Source organism: Musca autumnalis, unplaced genomic scaffold, assembly GCF_047663935.1.
Source record: "Musca autumnalis isolate F117 unplaced genomic scaffold, ASM4766393v1 scaffold_3, whole genome shotgun sequence".
In the NCBI taxonomy this organism is placed as follows: Eukaryota; Metazoa; Arthropoda; class Insecta; order Diptera; family Muscidae; genus Musca; species Musca autumnalis.
Genome location: NW_027411866.1, coordinates 66,313,423 through 66,338,618, shown reverse-complemented (window position 1 = coordinate 66,338,618; position 25,196 = coordinate 66,313,423). Strand labels below are relative to the sequence as shown.

The 25,196-nt window shown below is 35.1% G+C and overlaps 1 protein-coding gene across 3 annotated transcripts in view; it reads right to left on the bottom strand.

Moving 5' to 3' along the window:
- The window catches only part of Rbcn-3A (rabconnectin-3 alpha), a 696,059-nt gene that overhangs the window by 128,443 nt on the left and 542,420 nt on the right, over positions 1 to 25,196 (bottom strand). For all 3 annotated transcript variants that reach the window (XM_073979377.1, XM_073979376.1, XM_073979378.1), the window contains one exon: positions 15,938 to 16,016. In XM_073979377.1, the coding sequence (XP_073835478.1) occupies positions 15,938 to 16,016 (79 nt within the window). The remainder of the gene's footprint in view (positions 1 to 15,937; positions 16,017 to 25,196) is intronic.

The window sequence follows — 25,196 nt, the reverse complement described above, 5'->3', positions numbered from 1 at the left end:
GCCAACCATTCCATATTTACACTTATTTTTACAATTGGATTTCCGATGAAATCAATTGGTTCTCTCCTAGAACAGACAAAGAACAGTTTTTGGATCGATTGTTGGAAAATCATTGATAGATAGATCACAGAAACAAAGACAAATTACACTTTGCAACACAATTGATCTAGAGAAAATATTAACACGTTTTTGGGAGGTGGAAGAAACCCCAGAGGATGATATCTTTAGCGAGCAAAATTACATGGAAACCACTCAAAGAAATCCAGATGGTCGATACGTAGTTACCCTACCCTTTAAAAATGCGAAGAGCTTGGAGATTCGAGGAATATAGCACTGCACAGTGGTCCCACTTGTATGGGAAGTTGTGACAAAAATATGTATTTATAATCGTCGGATCAGTCTGATTTTTTCAGTATATGCTAAAAATAAGTAAAAAATACCACCCGATTTCAGGTATTTTGAAGCTTTTATCTACATTTTCTGCCCTATTTGGCTGTACTTTGGTATTAGGGTTTTCCAATGATCAAAAACCTTCTGGGCCAAAAATTGTGGTCTTAGGTCCAGGTTTCGGTATAGCCCTCATATTACGGTATCTCCCGATTTCAGGTATTTTGAAGATTTATCAACATTTTCGGCCCGAAATGGTTGTAATTTGCCATTTGGAGTTCTCAATGATCAAAAACCTTCTGCGCCAAAAATTGTGGTCTTAGGTCCAGGTTTCGGTATAGCCCTCATATTACGGTATCTCCCGATTTCAGGTATTTTGAAGATTTTATCAACATTTTACGTCCGAATTGGTTGTAATTTGCTATTTGGAGTTCTCAACGATCAAAACCCTTCTGCGCCAAAAATTTTGGTCTTAGGTGCAGGTTTCGGTATAGCCCTCATATTACGGTATTTCCCTGTTTCAGGTATTTTGAAGTTTTTATCTACATTTTCGGTCCGAATTGGTTGTAATTTGCTATTTAGAGTTCTTAGTGGTCAAAAAACGTCTCCGACTGGTATCGTGGACAGAAAAGGAAACAAATTATACCGAACTTTACATTTTTTACTTGTTTTTCATATTATATGTAGCATCATACATATATCAAAAATATACAAATGTAAACAAGTAAGAAAAGTCTATAGTCGGACGGAGCCGACCATGGGATACCCTATACCACTATCCCTGGACAATCGCTCTCCACGGAACTTCTTTTCAATGATTGTGAAAATTTAATTATCAAATATCAGAGATGTAATTTATAATACTTATGACCAAAACCAAAAAGTTATCTAGCATGACAAAGACATTTTTGTAGCAGGAAAGGAAAATTTAGTTCACACAAACTAAAATGTATTGAAACCCAATTACGTAGTACTACTACTTCCGTTGTTTAACCGCTACGTTATTGAAATTTTTACCAATTTCACACGTTTCAGTCCATTTAACCCGCTAAGTATTATCTGATCTTCACGTTGGTTTTTACGCTTCTTCTTCATCATAAACTAAAACTTTGTTTAAAATTTTGCGGGTTATTACTTTGACCTACAGAGCCGCTACAAAATTGGTTAAAATTTTGTTTTTGTTCCATTTCATCCCCTGAAAATTTCACGATCATCACCAAAAACTAATCATTTCTATTCTGGCCCGAACACAACCTCCTTAAAAAATTCGTTACAATCGGTCCATAATTGCGGCCTTAAGCTTGTTTACAATTTTTAATGGACGGACACACATCGCTAAATCGCTTTATCTCGTCGAGGTATGAATTTTGGCATACCACATAAGGGGTATAGGACGAACTTTTGGAGACAATATGTAGCATGGGATAAAAATGTGGTTCTCTACACAGAACCCATTATATATTAGGCAGTAGGCCCGTTATCTAGCAAAAACTTTATTGCAATTTACATCAGAGGAAAGATCAGTATTTTTTCCATATGTAGGCTACTTTGCGAAATATATATGTCCTCAAAGAATTAAAATATCGACCAAAAATAAAATGTTTATATTTTTCATACAAAAGTAATGGTCCATTTCACCCGCTAAAGAATATCAGATCATCATTCAAAATTTTAGGTATCTTTTTCGACCTGTACTCTTACCCGGTGCAAAATTTCCTGACTATTGATGTATAATTGCGACTTCTAGCGAGTTTATTATTACACTACAAACAAATAACGGAATATATTAGACTGTAACTCTGTTATCTGATCATGTACACCAACATAATTGGAATCAATTGAAAGGTCTAGCGTTCCACTTTCAAGTATATCTCACTTGTCCGGAATGTCACTTCCAGGAATTAAGATATAAGCTGTATATTAAAAATTTTCACAATTTTTATACAAAAGTTTTGGTCCATTTAACCCTCTAAATATTATCCGATCGCCATCTCCAATTGCAAGCTTCTCCTTTGTGATATACTCTTACCTTATTTAAAATTACGCGTGGATCAGACTATTATTGAGGCCTACAGAGCCGCTAGAAAATTGGATAAATATTATGTTTTTGGTCCATTTCACCCGCTAAATATTTCACGATCATCACCAATAAGAATAGGGATCTATTCTGATCTGAACCCGACCTCCATACAAAATTTCGTGACGATCGGTCCATAATTGCGGCCAGGAGCGTGTTTACAATTTATAATGGACAGACGGACGGACGGACGGACAGACACACATCTCAAAATCGCTTTATCTCGTCGAGATATGAAGATTGGTATACCACATTGGGGGTCTCCGACGAATATTTCGTGGTGTTACATGAATTTTTACCAAAACAAACCTATAATACCCTTTTCCACATTGTGGTATAGGGTATAAAAATACTCTCATAAGTAGATTCCAAAACAAAAATGTCTAAATCGTTAAAGAAAAAACCAAAACAAACAATTAAAACACAAAACAAAGAAGAAACTGAGAATACAGTAATGCGGCATATTCGCTCAAACGACCAGAGGCATCGTCAGTATTTTTAATGTCACACACGGAAATGCAAAAATATGCAGCTGGAACCAAATTTTTGTAAACTCGACACTATTTCGAATATTCTTCAAAAAATTTGGAGAGTGGCGAGGTTAGTAAAACACAACTTAAATTTTTAGGACTTGGAAAAAAATCCACAAAAAAGTATTACAAAAAATGTGATTTGCAGCACATTTTATGCGAATAATGTGTACACATTTTTATGTGTACATTTTATGTAAAAAAAAGAAATAGTTTTATCCTTTCAATTTTGAGTTACTTGCCTTGTAAGAAGTCACAGCCTTACTGATGTTTTTAAAGTTTTTAAGAGATCATACGTAAATGTCAACTTCTTCGGTTTTGTTTTGTTAAATACCGTTATAAATTACAAAAACAGTGCTGGAATTTGCTGAATTGTCGCAGAGATTTGCTGATATCGATTTTTCTATTTTTGTCGCAGGTTGGGACCAGTGTGCACTGGCGCAAATCTACAGGTGCTGCAGCTCTCACAAAGTTCATACATTCCACATCGAATGAAGAACCACAAACATTACTACTTTGACTCTCCAAACTAAATTCAGGAAAACTTTAGTTTTTACGGGGTTGTACAAATTGAAACCAATGGACAATTTTATGACGCCAGAGCAATAATTGACTCTGGGTTTCAGTCGAAATTTATTACAGAGATACTCAAAAATCGGCAAAGTTTGCCAACAAGAAAGAATCTTGTACACATTTCAGGCATAAATCAGCCTGTTGCGGAAACATTAAACGATCACGAGTCGAAGTCTGGGCACCTGGGTTAAAATCGTTACCGTCCCAATTGCCGCCATATAATTTGGATAAGACTCAGCTTAGAGATGCCACAAATATGGAGTTAGCAGATCCTAAATTTTATGTCAGTCAACCAATCGATATTTTAATTGGAATGGATATAGGCCCACTTATTTTTACAATTGGATCTCCGATGAAATCAATTGGTTCTCTTTTAGCGCAAAGAACAGTTTTTGGATGGATTGTTGGAGGATCATTGATAGATGGATCACAGAAACAACGACAAATTGCTCTTTGCAACACAATTGCTCTAGAGAAAATATTAACACGTTTTTTGGAGGTAGAAGAGACCACAAAACAGGTTTTGAAGTCAGAGGATGATACCTTTTGCGACAAAATTACATGGAAACCACTCGAAGAAATCCAGATGGTCGATACGTAGTTACCCTACCCTTTAAAAAGTGCGAAGAGCTTGGAGATTCGAGGAATATAGCACTGGCGCAAATCTGCAGGATGAAAAGAAAAGTTATGAAAACTCGTAAATTAAGGAACTTTATAACAAAACTATCCTGGAATATCTTGAGCTAGGACACATGCGAAAGATTTCTGCACAGGACATCAGCAAAGCTCCGGACTATTACCTACATCATCATGCTGTTATCACACCCGACAAGATCACATCGAAACTTAGGGTTGTTTTCAATGCTTCGAGTACAGCATCAAACAAGAAGAGCCTGAATGATAACTTATTTGCTGGACCAATCTTACAACAGGATATTGTGTTACATGTACTGAAATGGAGATTCTTCAAATATGTCTTTAATGCCGATGTGACAAAAATTTACCGGCAAATATTATTGGACCCCAAGCAAACTCAATTCCAAAGGATTCTATTTAAAAAATTTCTCAATGATCCAGCAGCTAGCAGAAGATGTAAAGGACAGTCACCCTGTAGCATCAAAAATAATATTGGAGAGTTTATATGTCGATGATGTGTTAGCCGGTGGACACACACTACAAGAAACAATCAATACTAGGAAAGAGCTAATATATGCAATGGAAACTGCAGGATTCGAGTTAATGAAGTGGACAGCAAATGACCCGCAAGTTGTTAATGATTTACCAGCAGAAAAATTACTTCCTGTAAACTTACTCGATATTTCTGATGATGCATCTACAAAAACCTTGGTGATACGTTCGAATATCTCAAGAGATTTCATCACATTCAAACCAGCAGATATGGAAAATAATGGAAATTCTTATACAAAAAAAGAAATGCTTTCAACGATCGCAAAATTATTCGATCCTTGTGGCTGGCTCGCGCCTATTGTTGTGGTAGCGAAGTTAGTCATGCAACATGTATGGCTTGATAAGATAACCTGGGATGATATTCTAAAACCCCTTACAATGGTAAATTGGAAAAACTTCGTTAAAAATAGTTGCCAAGATGAATTAATTTCTCACCAAACAAACATGGATTTTGCGCACTTCAGAGAGTGCCTACGCAGCCGCCTTGTACATTAGGGTTGGAAAATCGAATTGACGAATTGACCCATACAATCTTAAAAGATCTTCAAATCTCAAACTTGTCATTGGTAAAATTTCGTCGAAAATATAATATCTGATCTTTTAGATAATGTGGGGAACGAACATTGGCATCACATCGACTCAGAGGATAACCCAGCAGATATTTTCAGTCGCGGTTGCTCACCTAATGAATTAAATAGTCATCAGTTATGGTGGCATGGCCCGCACTGGTTAAAATTACAGAAAGCTACTTGGCCATTAAAGGAAGTTAATGAAGAAACTAATCTCTAAGCAAAAACTGTAAAAATTCTGGATATGAAGATCCTTTGCAGAATTTTTCATCTCTGTCAAAACTTTATCGGACATATGCTTATGCCTTGAGATTTTGGCGAAATATTGGTGAAAATATACGGCATCTACGAGTTTCATCGCAGAAGCTTACCGCCGAGGAGATTCAAAACGGAAAATGAGCCGCCATTATACGAACCCAGAAATTCTAGCCAAATTCTACCATGCAATTCTTTGCTAAACTTGAACACATTTATAGCTGCAATAGGCATTATGCGCGCATATGGTAGGCTCGTACAATCGCCTAATATTCTGCCGTACAATCCGAAGTTGAATTTTTACATAAAGTAACGTTACACGGTGGAAACCAGTACTCACACGTATTTTGAGATCTGAATTCTGGATATTCACATTAAAGCCGTTGATAAAAAGGTTGTCAACAACTGCAAACCTTGTATATTGTACAAAAGTCATGCTCAAAAGCAAATAGCATCTCTGCCACAGAAAGGACATTGTTGTCACGCCCATTCAACACAACAGTGGTTGATTTCGCTGGCCCATTCAACATCAAAAACTTCACTGGTAGAGCTTGTTTTATCACTAAGGGCTATGTATGTGTTTTCGTCTGTTTTGCGACAAAAGCCATGTACCTTGAAGCCAGCAGCGATTTATCAACTCAATCATTTTTAGCAGCATTTTCGCGATTTGTTGGTCGTTGGAGATGACCAGCATGTATTTACTCATATAATGGAACCAATATTGTTGGAGCCGCAGAACTCTTACTAAAAGATCGACTCGATTTTGTAAAAGCCCTTCAAAACTCAGTCATTCACCAAAACATCCAAAATAATCTTAGTTGGAAATTCATTCCTCCTGGCACGCCCCATATGGGTGGCCTCTGGGAGGCAGACGTTAAATCTTTAAAGACACATTTACGAAAATCAATTCCAACAAGTAAGCAAAGGCTATAGTCGGAAGGGGCCGACCATGTGATACCCTACACCACTACCCCTGGGAATTAGGTTTCAACAAATCAAAATTCCTTTATGAAACAAATTCTCTTCTCTCATATCAATGTGGCACCCCGTTTCATATTGGTTCAATGATATGGCCGAGTACGAACGGCGTGTCCTAAGATACCACTTGTAGAGAAATGGCTGAAGTACTCAGAAAATGTCGCCAACATTGCTGAGAGGTTGAACAATTTATGTTGCCTGGCCAGGAAATGTTTGTGCAATTTTCTTTGAACATCAGGTTCCTTTTTGGAGTACAAATATTCCCAGTTACAATGACACTCCTCCAATTTATTGAACACTACAAATGCTATATAAAAATTGTCAAAGGGACAATTGTGAAATTATTGAAGATCTATCGTCCAAAAATTGCGCACTTGTGCCATGTTTTTCAGGGTGATATCATTGTGATATAAACTTATATATGAGTGAAAGACAAAAAATTTCGTTTCCATGAAGCCAAGGTTTGCACTACACTTCACCCCGGTTATCTACCTCTCTGCTTAACTGCCTTTCCCGTTTAATTGCCCCACAACATAAATCCCCAAAGTTTTTTCATATAAATGAGTTCAAACTGTCCCGGTTTACTACTTTTCTATAAGTACCCAATTCGGATATTTGCCCGTCAAATATTTTCCCCAAAAGGAACATTTAATAATACTTTTATCGGTTTATTACCCGCACTGGTGTACCTGAATTGTGATGAAGATGTCCAGTGCTATGTTATGCTCACTGATGACTAAATTGGTTGTTGGTTAAATAATATAACTTATATATTTTTAGACTTGAAATGAACTATTCTACTATACACTGTTTTGTTTCTTGACTATTATGTTCTAATTGTTGTCATTTTCGTAAGGTTGAGATGAGATTTTTATAACTACCCATATGAGGTAGCTATGCGGGGTTTTCGTAACTGCCTTTCCCGCATAACTGCCTCATTCTTTTGGAATTTTATGGGAGGTAGTTAACCGGGGTGCAGTGTATTATAATACGCGAACTATTGTAATTTACCAGTAACTATGACTATTGCATGATCAAATTAAGTGTTTTTGAACAAAGCTCAGAAATTTGACAACAAAATGTAATTTGCGTGACCACGTAAATGAATAAGAATAGGTAAACACGTCGGGTATTTCAAATAACCAATAATAGGATTAAAGTACTCGCGCTTACCCATAATTTGATATGTATATTGACTATGTAGTCCACACCGCATCACAGTAATTTACTGCTAAAGCCAACATTTGGTACAATATTTTTTCTAGAAAAGCTATTTTTTGGGTAGAGTATTTACAATATTCTTTTGAGTGTGCTGGTACCCCGCGATATTTTAGTTCCGGATCATATAAATCAATCATAGAGTGAAAATCCATCAACTAGAACAGCGGAAACGGCTACTGCAAAAATTAAAAAAATGCGAAAAATGTTTTTGAACATATCGCAGATTAGAGTTGTTGTAAAAAGTTAAGCGGTATGGAAGCTGTATCCAATTTATCCCAAAAATTGGTTGTGAGTGTACATCCAAGGTGCCTTCACCAAAAGTAGTACTTCAAAAGAACTTTAACATCGAGAACATTTTAGGAAAAAGGTGGCGAAGCGACCCCAGGCTGCAATATATGTATAAAAAATCCAATTGGACAATTAATACGCTATGGCTTCACGCAATTTGCAATAATGCAAAAACTGGACTTCTGTCATGATAGGGACAATTTGTAGCATTGGCGGAAAATGTGGTTCTCTGCACAAAACACATTATATATTAAGAAGTAAGCCCGTTATCTAGCAGGCACGTGATTGCAATTTGCATCAGGGGGAAGATCAGTAGTTCTATTTCCATATATTTGCCGGGATATGCCCTCCAGGACATAAAATATAGACCAAAAATATTTTTTGTATTTTTCATACAAAAGTAATGGTCCATTTCACCCGCTTAATAATATCAGATCATCATGCAAAATTGTAAACATCTTCTTCTACCTAAATTTGTACCTCGTGCAAAATCTCTTGATAATTGAGCTATAATTGCGAACTCTTCCAGGAAAAAAAGATATAAGCTATATATTAAAAATTTTCCATTTAATCCTCTAAATATTATCTGACCGCCATCTCAAATTGCATGCTTCTACTTTGTCATATACTCTTACCTCATTTAAAATTTCAAGGCGATCGGACCTACAGAGCAGCTACAAAATCGGATAAAAATTATGTTTTTGGTTCGTTTCACCCGCTAAATATTTCACGATCATAACCAATTAAAATAGCGATCTATTCTGATGTGAAACCGACCTCCATACCAATTTTCGTGATGATCGGTCCATAATTGCGGCCTGGAGTTTGATTACAAATTATAATGGACAGACGGACACACATCTCAAAATCGCTATATATCGTCGATATATGAAGATTGGTATACCACATTGGGGGTCTCCGACGAATATTTCGCGGTGTTACATGAATTTTTCCCAAAACAAACTTATAATACCCTTTCCACATAGTGGTGTAGGGTATAAAAATTAAATCAACATTCGAGGAATTTTGTACTATTCTTACACGGATAGAAGCATGCTTAAATTCGAGACCACTTAGTTCTGCTATCTTCACTAGCTTCACTAACGATCACTAACACCAGGTCATTTTTTTGATTGACACTCCAATACGTGCTCCACCCGAACCCGATTTGTCAGATGACATAAACTTTGCTAATAGATGAAAACGACTCATGATTATTTCGCAAAACTTTTGTCAGAAATGGAAATTAGAGTATCTTAGAGAATTGCACCGTAGAACAAAATGGAAATATCAGCAAGACAATCTAAAAGAGGGGGACTTAATAGTAATTAAAGATGACAGAGTGGCTGCCAATGAATGGAAAAAGGAAGAGTCGACAAAACATATCGCGGGATAGACACCAAAATAAGAATTGTAGATATACGTACTAGTGGAGGAATAGTAACTCGACCCATTACGAAAGTCGTCAAATTATTTACCGACTGACTAGTCGGACCCCTTACTTGTAAAAATCTTGGTACTCGCCCTCTCTCTTTTCAGATATGGCCGCCTATTTGCAAAAACGCAACACACCAGCCAGCAACCGTGCCCTCAGGCCAGTCCAGCCATCACGTCCCCGCTCAGCCGAACGACAGCAACAGCCTCAACAACGTAGCTGATCATACCAACGCCGTAGCCAAAGAAACGCGAGCGACTCAGCCATTGGCAGTTTGCCTGTGGGCTGTGTCAGGAAGATCACTCCCTCAAGCTCCTGCCGCCGATTGCTAGGCCTCACGTTGCTTCAAAGGTACGAAACTGTCGAAAGAAGGCGTTATTGTAGGAACTGCCTGGCCAGAAGCCACCTGGCGTCTGACTGACCGTCCTTAATACACTTCTCCACGGCGATTCACAGATGGACGAGCCTCTGCCATCAATCCCAGATCTCATCATCAAATTGTTAAAAGTATAAAAATTGTTAAAATCAATACTTTTGCTAAAAGATTAAAACAACATAAATTTGTAAAACAAACATACACATTTGTACATACACTCACAAAACATTAAAAAGTTAAAATCATAAATAATATAAATAAGTTAAAAATCATTCCTGAAAATTACCTAAATCTAAAACCTATAAACTATTCTAAATTGCATTTCCCCATTAAATATTTAAATCTACTTAAAATGAACCTAGCCTAATATTGCACATTAAAATATCAAAAAGCTATTCTAAAGTGAAATTTAAACATTATTCAAAATTGTTCTAACTAAAAGCTACATTAAAAGCTAAAAACGAAATACCCTTGAAATTGTACAACAAACATACACACATACAGTATCGGACAAAACATTTGCAACTGACACATACAGTTTAGTTTTAGCGCTATAATATTTGTAAAAACCAATTTTTCGTATAGTTTTTCAGCATTAAAATGTTCTTCACACACACACAATTGGTTTTTGTACCTTATAACGGTGGTCCACTTTTAATAGGTTCTTTAAATAAATACCCCATATTTTAGCAAGACAAAACAATTGCAACTCATTCCGTCGCTATATAAATAAGGCTCAAAATTATGACTTTTTACATTATTTTTGTGTCACATCTAGATTTTTATTAGTTAGGGGTCTCTTTAAGACTGAATACGTAAATTTAAAAAAGCTAGAAAAGATACACAATTTTAGGAACATATTTTAATTTAATTTTTATTTGGACTTGATAAGTTTCGAAAAGGCCTAGGAAATCGTATAACGGGGGAATATAATCTAGAATCATCCTTCAAATAGAATAGTAAGCCCATACAAAATAAATTAAATGCATTTTTTTCACGTTTTTGAGTGATTTAGTTTGCTGAAGTCCATAAAACGAGGGCCTGCCGTGAGTAACGGCCACATACTGGCCACATTTATGAATGTTCCTTAAAACGACAGAAGTGAAAAATGTTAGTTTTGTATCGGAATTAACCCTAGAAAAAAATATTACAATTATATAATAACACTTGAACTGTATACAGACTAGAGTTGTCAATCTAGTTCAATAGAACGATCTAGTTCCAATCGTCCACATTGTTTGTATGAAAAAACTGCGTATACGTAATTCCACACGTTATTTTGACATTACTCATACCGTTTGGAACTAGGATCTAGATTGCCAACTCTAATACCAACCCCGTCTTACCATTACCAACTTAATAATTTGTTACATTATGCTTCGTAGGGACTTACCCCCAGTTTTTGTAACTTATTTTTGTTCGTTCGTCTATATTCGTAATAATTTAGGCATTCATAGCTCAGCCCCCAGATGACATACACATCTAATTTTTCGTATACCCGTTCCATATATCATTAAGGATTCCTCATTTAAAAATCAGCGCTCTACATTTGCTCTAAAGCGAGTAAATAGATCTACAAAATTTGACAATTCGTGTGAGAAGAATAAAAATTCTTACAAAAACTGGGGGTTAATCGTCCATTAGTTTGAGAATATCGTTTTAAGGAACCTCCATGAATGAGTCCGGTATGGGGCTGTTATTCACAGCAGGCCCTCGTTTTATGGACTTCAGCAGACTGAATCACTCAAAAAAGTAAAAAAAATGCATTTAATTTAACAACTATAAGCTATTTTTAAGGACGATTCTAGATTATATTCTCCTGTTATACGATTTCCTAGGCCTTTTCCAAACTTATCAAGTGCCAAATAAAAATTAGATTAAAATATTCTGTTCCTATTCATTATGTAACCTTTCTAGCTTTATAAATTGATGTATTCGGTCTTAAAGAGACCACTAACTAATAAAAATCTGGATGTGACACAAAAATAATGTAAAAATTGTTTTGTCTTGCTAAAATAAGGCATATTTATTTAAAAGTGGACCAACGTTATAAGGTACAAAAACTAATTGTGGGTGTTTTCTTCGTAGTACACGGTGCGCCTTAACTAAATTTAAATTAAAGGTGCTTATACCTGGGAAGTTTTTGCGGTTTCTGAAACTACAATGTTCATAGATGACAAAAATAAAAAAAAAAACAAGTAAAGAAGTGTCAGTCGGCTTTGCCGACAGATATATACCCTCAGCCAATGTGAAGCGAAACTTTCGCCTCCGGACAGATCGAATCTATTAAAGGTGTCTTCAGAATTTTGTGGCCCTTTTGCCGACAAAAATGTGGAATAGGAATTAACTGCACTAAGACACAAATGTTGAACTATGGTAGGGCAGATACCCTTAGGGAGGACCGATATGGACCATTTTAGAAGTTAAACTAAATTTTGATAAAATATTAGGAGATCCAAAGTTTGGACCAAATTCGTTGCCCCATTCAAGTGATATCGTCCTAGCATTTTAGTGACCGGTATTGACCATGAAACTAAGTTTGGATATCATTTGACGAAGACCAAATTCTGGACCAATTTCGGGCTGTTTTCCCAAGAAATATGGACTTGCCCCTGAAAAAACTTTTACCGTCGTAATGGAGGTAACGAATGCAAATCGCTTCAACAAAAATCAAAGTGATTCGAAAACAGGTCTTAAAGTGAACTTATTCGAAATTTTGTGTGAAAGGTACCAGAAGGAGTAGAAAAATATAGTCCATATTCGAACCTGATCTATATCTGGTAGATATATTAGGATGTGCAAAGTATAGATTACATCGGTCACTCCCTTCAAGAGTTATCGTGCGCAAAATTTTTCCGAACATTTTCGAAGTTTTGTGAGGGAGGTACCTGAAGGTGTGGACCGATATAACCCATCTTCGAATTTAAACTATGTTTTGATAAAATATTACGAAGGCCAAATTTTGGACCGAATCGACAAATCCGTTCGAGAGTTATTATGCGCTCCAACCACTACACAAGGTGTCATAGGGGCTTTTTGCACTTTTCCGGCCATTTTCTCAGGAAGTATGGACTTGCCCCCGATGGAACTAGTACCGTCGTATGGGGGGAAGTGAATACAAGTTGTTGCAACAAAAATCAAAGCGATTCGAGTGCAGGTACTAAACTGAACTTATCAGCAATTTTGTGTGCGAGGTACCCGAAGGAGTGAACTGATTGAGTCCATATTGGAACCTCATCTAAGTCTGGTAGAAATTTCACGATGTGCAAAGTATGGACCAAATGGGTTACTGCCTTCAAGAGTTATCATGCCCACAAAATTTCCGAACATTTTGGAACTTTTGTGGGGGAGGTACCGGAAGGAGTGGACCGCTATAGCTCATCTTCGAACTTAAACTAAGTTTGGACAAAGTATTACGAAAGTCAAAATTTGAACCTAATTGGTTCATCCGTTCGGGAGTTATCGTGCGCACCAGCCAGCCAGACAGACAGACGGACGGACATTGCTAAATCAACTCCAAATTGTCTGAAACACATTTCGTCCAAACATACTTGGGGTCTAAAACCATTATTTCGATGAGGCACATTTTGACCGTATGAAAGTGTATATGAGGAAAAGTCAAAATTTTTTAGTTTCCATGAAGCCAAGGTTTGCACTATTATAATACGCGAACTATTGTAGTTTACCAGTAACTATGACTATTGCTGGATTATTTTAGATGTTTTTGTACAAAGCTCAAAAATTTAGCAAAAAAATTTAATTTAGGTGGTAGTTACGACCGCGTAAAGGAAAAGACATAGGTAAAAACACGTTGAAGCTAAACAGGTTTTTTACATTGCTATTCGATTTCTGATTAAACCATTCAAATGACGGACATCTGTCCAAAGTAAAAGTAGGAGAATACAAAATGAAGATTACACTTCTAATGTATCACTTTCCAAAATTTCCACTGCATCCACCTTTTATGGATGCTGACATTTTGAAGCCGGATTTCAGGTGTTTTTTGTATTTTTTATGTAACTGGGACGCGCATTGGGATATTTCGAAAAACCAATTATAGGATTAAAGAACTCGCGATTTCGCATAATCTGATATGTATATTGAGTATGTAGCCCACACAGCAGCAGAGTAATCTACTGCCAAAGGCCAAAATTTAGTGTGATATTTTTTCTAAAAAACCTATTTTTTGGGTGCAGTATTTACAATATCGTTTTGAGTGTGCTGGTACCCCGCGATATTTTAGTTTTTCGACGATCCGGATCATATGAATCACAGATCATAAAAATCCATCTACTAGAACGGCGGAAATGGCTACTGCAAAAATTGAAAAATTTGCGAAAAATGTTTTTCAAAATATCGCTGACTAATTCGCGTTTTATGTGGATCGTTTCCATTTCAATGAAGAAAGTGAATCATCACTCGCGTTTGTGCGAAAACAGCGGTTTGAAAAATTTAGTGGCGTGGGAGCTGTATCCGATTTATCCAAAAAATACTGTGTGATGCTACATCCACGGTTCTTGATGGATTTTATTAAAATATGTTTAGATCGATGTATTTTTTCACGGTTGATAGTGAAATCGGATGCGCATAAAAAGTGTATGCACTTTGTGCAAAATACAAGCGTTATACAGTTTGTTGCACACTAAACTGCAGACGGTGCTACATCTTAGCGGCCAAAGTAAATCCTGGCAAATGTGTACAAATTAAAAGAGAAGAATTCGCTGTATTGGTAAACCGCATGCGCATCAAGTGATTTTGAGGATTTCGCGCTTTACACGCATTTCAAAATGAACATTACCAGATACAATTTTATTTCAAGATTATACCCCATTTAAAGGAACCCAACATTTATTTGAAAGATATCCATATCTTCTGCTAGATGTTAGCGTGTTTTCGAGAAGTGATTAGAATAAAAAATGTGATTTATTGCGTGAAATTTAACTAAAATAGAAGAAAAACTCCGACCTATTTTTCTTAAATTTTGTTCAACTAACTCACAAAATAAATTTTAATAAATATTTTCTCTTACAAAAATTTTATAAATTTCCTCAATATATTTTTTTGTTTTCGCTATTATATGAAGACCACTAAACGGATTTGTATAGTTTTGGTTTCATTTGAATCTTCGCGATGTATAGATTACGTACATATTTTTTATATATTTTTCAGAGGCATAAGCAGGTTGAATTTTATTAAAACAAGTTGCAAACTACCAATTGTTTGGAATTCTTTCCTAAATTCCGCGAAAATGCACAACTTTTTCACTAAAGTTATGGGACCTCAGTAAACATATAGTATGTAGGGAGCCCCTAATTAAGAGAGTTTCTCAATATAATGATTAGAGTCTTTTAAAGATTTTTTTCTTTTTATCAGAATTGAAACCGCCATAACTTTTGCGCTCAACAACCAAAATTAGTATCACGAACAGATTTAAGAATGGCATTTTTTTCCCAATCTATGTACCAAAAATCTTTCATGTAGCTTAAAAAAAAAATTTTAATTTTTTTTTTATGGAAAACTAAAAAATTTTGTCCTTTCTTCATATACCCTTTCTGGCCTATAGGCTGAGGGTATAATCACCGGAGGGATTTTCAAATAAATTGCGGTCAAAGTTCACATTTTTAGGGCTTTTTGAGGTTTTCACAATTTTGTTTGGAAACCGCAAGCCCTATCGAAATGCAATTAAAGAAAATACTGTAGCAGTGCAAATTAGCGTAATTGTAGCTAAGAAGGAAATACTTTGATAACATGAATTAAAATACATTTTAATATAATTTTATTGTCTTGTAATCAACATTTTGTTCTCAAGCTTGCTAGTTTTTTTACCACCTCCACAGAATGTGAAAATAAAGCTCAAAAATAAAATTTCAAAAGCTAACAATTGTTGCCCATGTCTGAACAATGAATTACGGACAGAATCGCAATACTGATTGGAGACATTTTCATACGATGGATTTATTAAATGAATAAATGTAGACAAATCCTGGATAACAAGTTTGCATGTATTCAGTTTTGAATACAATAATGTAATAATAACGTTAATTCATTACTAGTACTTACAAGGTCTGTACCGCGTCCAGATTGTGATGAATTGGGGTTAAAATTATAATTCGATTCCTGGGAAGAGCCATAAGGAGACCTAAAATACGGAACAATTTACATTTATTATTATAAATTAAGAAAAGCTAAAAATTATACTAATTCTTAATATAACACAAAAAGTTTACAACGGGGAAGTAAACAGGGTGGTCCAGGAGAGGACTTTGAGCAAACCATTCCCCTGCAGAGAGGTATAAACGTTGTAGTAGCGCTCGTAGCCGGAAATAAGCAATATTGATTTTTGTGTTTGTGATTTTTTAATGCTAATTGAGCTAATTTTGGCTTTTTGCGCCATCTACATATCAAATTGTTTCTTTTGGTAGCATTTACTCGTTGAAGTTTTTCCTTATGTGTTAATAGGTTTTCCCTTTCTGGCTGGAAGGAAAACACTCAGCGAGACATTGACCGAGGTTTCGATTAACAAAAATTGAAAATGCTCGTCCATTTTGTTTCATTAAGCCTTTGATGCCTATATTAATTTGTGGCATTACTAAAGTCAATCCTGTTTGGTATCTCGTCATAAAATCTGGTAAATGATTTCTTTGCCTTTATTATATGCAAAACCTGCTAATAATTTGTTTTCGCTATCATCGTCTGTCATGTGAGTTTAAATTGATATTGTGAATCACGTCTTTTTATATAATTCTTCTGAAACAGTTTCCTTAGGATCTGGTAGGCTGAGGAAGTATTCTACAATCATTACTCAGCAGAAATTTTGTATAAAATCAGTGAATCGTTTTTCGATTTATGAGGCTGTTACTTATTGTCTTCTAATCAGAAATGTGTTGATTAGGTCTGTTAACAGCAGCAACAGCTTTCTGTGGACACGACAGAAAGAGTAATGCATGATAATACCATTTCATCAATTCTCGCATTACATCGGTTCTTTTGATTGCCTTTGCTGCTCAATTAGATCAGTTGGTATTGATCGTCGCGCTCTAAACATCAGAAAAGTTACAAACTAATTTCATTTCTTGCGCAAAGAACCTCTGTCGTGGCAATCTCAGGTTTCCCATATAAAACAACTATACTGAGTGTTGGAAATACAAAAATATGCAGAAGGAAGTGCGGAGCCCTTTACAACAGTCATTCTTGTATTAATCAGGTATTCACTTATTTGTTTGAAAAAATTAACGAGACACCAAAACTGGCATCTGCGTATCTGTGAGCAGAATCATCGTGATCATACTTTGTCGACAAGTGTGATCATCTTTAACAAAAAAAAAACTGAAAAAACAGTCAATGATCTAAATAGTTTAAGTGGCGATCCCTAAATCGGCTTATCAGTGTATACTTTTACTCTAAGATTTGTCAAATCATAGCTAAAATATTCAATTCCGCATCAGAATATTAATAATTATTCATTAAGTAACAGAAACTTTGCAAAAAAGGTGGAATCGTAGGAAATTCGGGAACAAAGAGTACACGAATAAGTTGGTACCGTTGTGTTTTGTTTGATCGTTGTCCAGTGCACAAAATGGTGGTAAAATTTATTTCATATTAATGATCATTACTATCAGAATACTTTGTTTTTTTTTTCCTTTTGTGCATTGGCCAACGGTCACTGTATTTGCTGAGAGTGTCAAATCTTCAAACTGTTACACTATGAGAGTTTTGGATTTTAACATCTGCAGCATCTACCAAAAAAGATCGCCTACAGCGACTTTAACAATTATAATAATTTTGGTAAACAACATACTCCTATTTCCATAGCAGATCCATTTAAAAGAGAACAAAATAAAAAGCCTCATCACCAGATTCAAACCTGTTATATATTTGACTTAATCCATTTTACATACAATAAATTACAACTGTGTTATTAGTATAAGTCATCTCTCATACTTATAAGCACACCTATGATAGTCATAAGCAATGCATAATTAAAACTCTCAACGCGTGCTCATCTCCTTCCTATTCACCAAAACATAACAGTGGCGACGAGGATAAAAAAAATTGTTTGACCGGTCGTTTGTTTCTTTAGTGCTAGTGCCCTAACAACAAAAAAAATAATTTTTAACAAAATGCCAAACGACGCGAGTTCAAGTGAAAATATACAATTATACAACAAAAGTGGATGCAAAATATGATGGACAAATTTCCATCATCCAACAGCAAAGCAGTGCGAGCTTTTCACGCATTTAATAAAGACAGCCAAAATTGGAACTCATATTTGCAGCAGCTAAATCAACATTTTTCTGCTTACAATGTTGATCAGCCGGATCAACAAAAATCATTTTTCTTGTCATGGATTGGTACGGAATTATTTGAATTGCTAAAAAGTTTATTTGGTACATCCAACCTAGACGACAAGAATTTTAGCGAGCTAACGGCAAAGATAACGGAACATTTTAGAATTTCACATCATGTTACAGCAGCAAGTTCGCGCAGCAGCTCTACAGAAGCAGCAGTCAACTTTAGTAGATGTTCTGTTGATAGCAGAATCGTACGAAGCAACAACTAAAACAGTAGCAGCGATGAAGGAGAATAACAGTGATCATCACATAAACGTCAACATAGCGAAAAATAGAAACAGTGACAAATCAAAAAGAAACAATAATAGTCAAAACAAACTAAAATCGTGCTCTGGTTGTTATCGTTCGCATACAAGAGAAGAGTGTAAATTTAGAAATGCCACTTGTAATAAGTGTAATAAAAAGGGACATATCTCTCCCGTGTGTTTGTCAACTAGGACAAAACAAAATAAGAACAGTGAAAAAGAAACATCGATCACATAATGAAATAGACAGTGTTGAAACAATTTATGGAATTAATGGTGGAATTTTGAACAGTAATTCAAAAATGTACATTGAATTAAAAATTTGCAACAAAACAATAAAGTTTCAATTGGATTCTGGTGCTTCAGTGTCAATAATAAATTTAGCCACACATAAATTAAAATTAAAGACTTGTGTAATAAATTCAAATCAGTTTTTGATCCCTCCCTGAGTACCGTAACCGACTTTAAAGCAAATATTCGCACGAAAGCAATATGCCAAAACGAAAATCAATTGCCTTCAGTAGGTCAACTATGCAAGACAACAGTAACCAAATCTTGGCAACGTATTCACATCGATTTTGCTGGGCCTATTTTCAACTCCATGTGGCTCATATGCGTAGACGCATTTTCTCAATTTCCTTACGTGACGCAGATGTCTACTACTACAGCAAAAGATACAATAGCAGTATTATCAGCAATTTTTTCAATTGAAGGAATTCCAGACACACTAGTCAGCGACAATGGTCCTCAACTCACTTCTGATGAATTCAAACAATTTTGCTCCAATCTGGATATAAAACATATTACAACAGCTCCATTTCATCCAGCATCAAATGGATTAGCCGAACGTTTCGTAAGAAGTTTTAAATCAGCAGTTAGAAAGAACTTAGATGACAACTTATCATTGAAACATGCGGTACATAAATATCTTTCTACATATCGTTTTATGCCGAATGAAACTGGTAAATCTCCTGCAGAACTTATTCGTGGAAGACCTGTAAAAACAATTTGGTCTCAACTCTATGAAAAATCGCCAAAATCAACAACTTCCAAGTATTACATCAATCAACCTGTATATATTCGCTACTTTGGAAGAGGAAGAAAATGGATACCAGGAATTATCAAACAACAACTCGGTAAACTGTTGTTTATCATCAATACTCCTAATGGTCAGTACAAACGTCATATTAATCAGATGAAGCCAAGACATTCAAACGAATTTCGCCAGCAACTACAGAATAACTTCAGCCCTAATTAGGGTAAGTGCACCTAATGTCGGCATGTACCAGTAGTCGGCACCTTTTGAATTTGAACTCAAATAACTAAAAATTAAGAAAACAAAATAGGAAAATAATCTTAAAAATGCTTCAACAATATTGTCAGCTATCTTTATATAAAATTTCATTGAGCTAGGACCAATTAAATATATCGAAATTTAAGTTTTTGTCAGTGCGGGTTTTTCACCACAACCGAAAATTCATGTTTCTTAAGAAAAAAATTGTGGAGATGTTAACCTTATAAGCCCTGTAATTATTTTAAAATGAAGAAATTTTCCACAACATTTTTGTTATATAGGTAGAGAACAGTTAAAAGAACACTTTAGAAAAAGAAATTTTTAAAAAATATTTTTAATTGTGCAATTTTTGCTGATGCCGACTTTAGGGACAAAAAAATATAAAATTTGCCTGAAGTCGGCATGGGGTTATAAACATTGATTTTTATCGATTACTTTTAGGTAAAAATTATAAAAAATACTAAAGAAATACTTTAAAGGCTAATTAATAAAAAAAATAGTTTCAATATGAAAGGAACTTTAGCGATTTTAAGCAATATTAGCCATGATTTGAAGTGCGTACGTTGTGCGGTGCCGACAACTGGGTAATAGATGCCGACTATTGGTTACGAACTAATTTATTTAAACAATATGTTAAAATTTCCTTATTTTTTGAAGTAAAATCAATAGAAATGTATATAATAAACTAGAAATGTATAAATACCTAATGCTTAAGCTATTGTTCTTTCAAATATTTAAGAAAAAAATGTAAAGTATGCATTTTTTCTTTATTTAAATATAACATGCCGACTACTGGATCATATCATGCCGACTATTGGGGAATGGTGCCGACTACTGGTGAAAAAGCAGTATTTCACTAAAATTGTATTTTTTGCATGTTGAACAGAAATAATCAAAAAAATTGTTTATATAATCTAAAACTACACAAAATAACGAATCATAACAACTTAAATTTAATTTGATTGGATATTTAGACTCGGAATGACATACGGCTGAAGATGCGAGAATCCTTAAAGTGCCGACTACTGGTGCATTTACCCTACTTATGCATTTCATCACCATGTCAACAGCCTGTTGTTATTGAATCTCAACCTGAAATCGCCGAGCAGCCTAATCAACATCTACAAACAGCAGAAGAGCCAGTAATCGAATATCCAACAACAAGCCGTAGTACAGGAAGGAGAAAAGAAATATCTCGTTATTCACCTGAACATTTTCGTAAATAATATGTATATTCATTTCAAAATATTCTTGCCTTAATTTTCAAATCAATATGTATATACCCCCCATACCATTGCTATCGCAAACGATCCGTTTTCGAATGTTTTTCGATAGTTTTGCGGATATTTTGTTCGAAAACGACACACGAGAACGAATTGAAAACGATTCATTCGTCGCTCAGTTTGTGGCAGGAAAACTTTCGAATTCGAATATCGTTAATAATATTATTACCGAATAAAAGATGATAGTTTTACGATAGTGGCGAAAAACATTTTTTGTGGAGTTTCTTGATGTTTCTGTTATGTACCTTTTCCGTTTTTATTTCTTTATGTTTGCGACTCGATATGTAACTGTTGATAAACATTGTTGTGTTGTGTTTGGCAACCTACTCATATGTTGTCTTTATCAACACTTATTGTCTATATTATACGTAGCATTTATGTCGAAATTATTTGAAAAAAGCAAATGGGAATTTTTTAAAAAAATTATAAATTTGTTTTTTGAAACAAAAAAATTTTCAAAGTAAAAAATGTTTCTCGAAACAATTTTTCTTGTGAAGAAAAAACATTCGCCAAATGTTCGAAAACGATATCGTTTTTAAACTTTTGACGAACAAAAGAACAACGTGCTTGTGTACACCCGAAAAACATTTGCCAATTCTTCGAATGTGATATCGTTTTCGACAGTTGTGCCGAACATTCGAATAATATCCGCAATTGGTATGAGGGGTATGTATATCTATTTACTACCTTCAACTTTGAATTTTCTGGGGGGAGTAATTGTTATATATTTGACTTAATCCATTTTACATATTACATACAATAAATTACAACTGTGTTATTAGTATAAGTGATCTCTCATACTTGTAAGCACACCTATGATAGTCATAAGCAATGCATAAATAAAACAGTTCCAAATAACTCTCAATGCGTGCTCATCTCCTTCCTATACACCAAAACATAACAATACCAACTACGGCAAACCAGAAATCACCAGCAGCAGTCAACATCATCTAATCGAAAGTACTTTCGCCGTGGGATTATGCAGATTGAGTAAGTGAATGCCCATATTCTTATTTTCTAGTTAAAAAAAATAGTAAGTAAAGTAAGCAGTAAATGAACAATGTCCAGATCTTATAATTGGTTCAGTTTCAATAAGCATCTCGTGCGATTTTGTTGGTTTTCGGTTTTCTATACCAAACACCTAAACCGGGTCACCCTAATTTGTGTACCATTGGTTTTGATAAAAATATCATTACTTGTTTAGCAACAGAGTATGTCACAAACAATGATTTGAGTTTACAAATTTTAAAAAGTTATTACGAATTGTTTCTTGATTTTATCGACCTTTCGAATTTACTAATAAATAAACGCTTTTGTTCGAGTTTAAGGTCTTGATGTTTTCTTTATTCTTTAATAATTTTTCCAATATTTCGGAATTAATTAAATTCATCTACAAATAAAAACAAAGTACGACTTATAATCTATGCAATCACACGGCAGCGGGTTTCGGCCAGCGGCTGCCAACCCATCATTAAACCTATGCTCCTACGTAGGTTTCATGCTGCTACAACAACAACAACAACAACAATATAATCTATATCACAGAATTTGTTACAAATAAAACTGTATAATCACAGAAAAATATAAATAAATCCTACGTGTAAATAATAATAAAGTCAAAATTTAGTATTGCACTGATTATTATTTACGAATTATTGCTCGATCGTTTTTCTGTGTAAAAGATTAAAGGCCAAGTACTACCTAATTCATATGCTGCCTAATTCATTTGAATTAGGTAGTACTTGGCCTTTAGTCTTTTACATGAAACTGAGCGTGAAAAAGCGGCGTATTTCATTGTGTTTCTACCTTAACAGTATGCTGTATTGTCGGTTTCTGTTTTGCTGTTTATGTTGAGCATCTCAAGTGTCTTTTGTTGTAATGACTCTCTGCTTGTAACACTCTCGCTCCATCGATGTTGGGTATGTGATTGTGATGTTGCATTGTTCTGCAAGCGCTGTTTATACCCTACACCACTATGTGGAAAGGGTATTATAAGTTTGTTTTGGTAAAAATTCATGTAACACCGCGAAATATCGAAGACCCCCAATGTGGTATACCAATCTTCATATCTCGGCGAGATAAAGCGATTTTGAGATGTGTGTCCGTCCGTCCGTCTGTCCATTATAAATTGTAATCAAACTCCAGGTCGCAATTATGGACCGATAGTCACGAAATTTGGTATGGAGGTCGGTTTCACATCAGAATAGATCGCTATTTTAATTGGTGATGATCGTGAAATATTTAGCGGGTGAAATGGACCAAAAACATAATTTTTATCCGATTTTGTAGATGCTCTGTAGGTCGCAATAATAGTCAGATCGCCTCGAAATTTTAAATAAGGTAAGAGTATATGACGAAGAAGAAGCATGCAATTTTAAATGGCGATCAGATAATATTTAGAGGGTTAAATGGACCAAAACTTTTGTGTGAAAATTTTTAATATACAGCTTATATCTTTATTCCTGGAAGAGACATTCCTGGCAAGTAAGCTATACTTGGAAGAGGAACGCTTGACCATTCTATTGATGTCAATTGTGTTGGTGTACATGGTAAGTAATTTTGCACGAGGTTAGGAGTTAGGTAGAGGAAGATGCTTACAATTTTGGATGATGATCTGATATTATTTAGCGGGTGAAATAGACCATTACTTTTGTATGAAAAATACAAAAAAAAAATATTTTTGGTCTATATTTTATTTTAAGAGGGTTGGCGTTTTTTATTTGGGATGACGACTTCTATTTTGTTTTTCAAAATAGTCAGGCTTAATCCCATAGTCGCTGTTTTAATATTTTATTAAAACAACTTTAATTTATTAGTGGGAAAATCCCAAATAAAAAACGCCAACCCTCTTAATTGTGAGACCGGGCACCGTCAAAATGTTGTTTATTGCTGAGTATGCAATACCAACAAATTAGTTATGTGCTTTTTCGTCGAGAATCGACGAACGCATAGCAGTGGGAAAAATTTGGTTTTGTTTGCAAGTGAAGTTGCTAGAGTTTAGGTAGTGCCAAAGAAATTCTCGATCAGAGTGTTTCTTTGCGCACGTATCTATTTGAGCTAGCAATTGACACTTGGGTATAAAAAGTTTCTTGTTGAAAAACAAGAAATAAGGGAACTGATGAAGATCTGTGGCGAGATCTGAAACAATAGTATTCCCTGCCTTACCCCTTGGTAAACATCGCCAATTTTTTCCCACTAATAAATTAAAGTTGTTTTAATAAAATATTAAAACAACGACTATGGGATTAAGCCTGACTATTTTGAAAAAGAAAATATATTTTATTTTCTTGGAGGACATATACCGGCAAAGTATACTACATATGAAAATAGAACTACCGATCTTCGCCCTGATGAAAATTGCAATAAAGTGTCTGCTAGGTAACGGGCCTACTGCTTAATATATAATGGGTTTTGTGTAGAGAACTACCTTTTCCCATTCCCAGTTGTTGCATTATTGCAAATTACATGGTGCCCTAACGTTTTAATTGTTCTATTGGATTTTTATACATACATTGCAGCATGGGTCGATTTGCCACCTTTTTTTCAAAATGATTCCCCAGCCAGGCAAAATCAAATTTTCAATGGTTGCAAAATATCCTTCAGTAAGGTTTGCGACATTTTCAGAGTATTTCAGTCTTGTAAAACTACTCTACAATTGGTGTCTTAGGACACGCAGTTCGGACTCGGAGATAAGTTGTGGGTTCCTTATCATTGAGCGTTGTCTCTTTTGGGATGTTTGTGAAACATTTATTATGTTATTATTTAAGCTTTTTGTGATACGATACCAGAATCCACAAATTTACTTCATACAATAAGTTTATTTGTTCAATAAAGAAGTTTTGATATGTGGAAAGCTAATTCCCAGGGGTAAAGGTGTAGGGTATTACATGGTCGGCCCCGTCCCACTATAGCCTTGGCTTACTTGTTTTTGTGTTACATTTGTATTCCTTAGCTTAATGTCGGACTTGTGTGCCGACATGCGTATTTTAGGGGTCGATTATGGATAGCAACTCAACTGTAGTTGCGTTGCCAGAAGAGAAAATCATGTAATTAAAATGAGTAAATTGGAAACGGAAATTGTTGTCAAATCCAATCAACCGGGTATGTGATGGAAGACGATTCGACTCGTTTTGCAATAAATCGAAA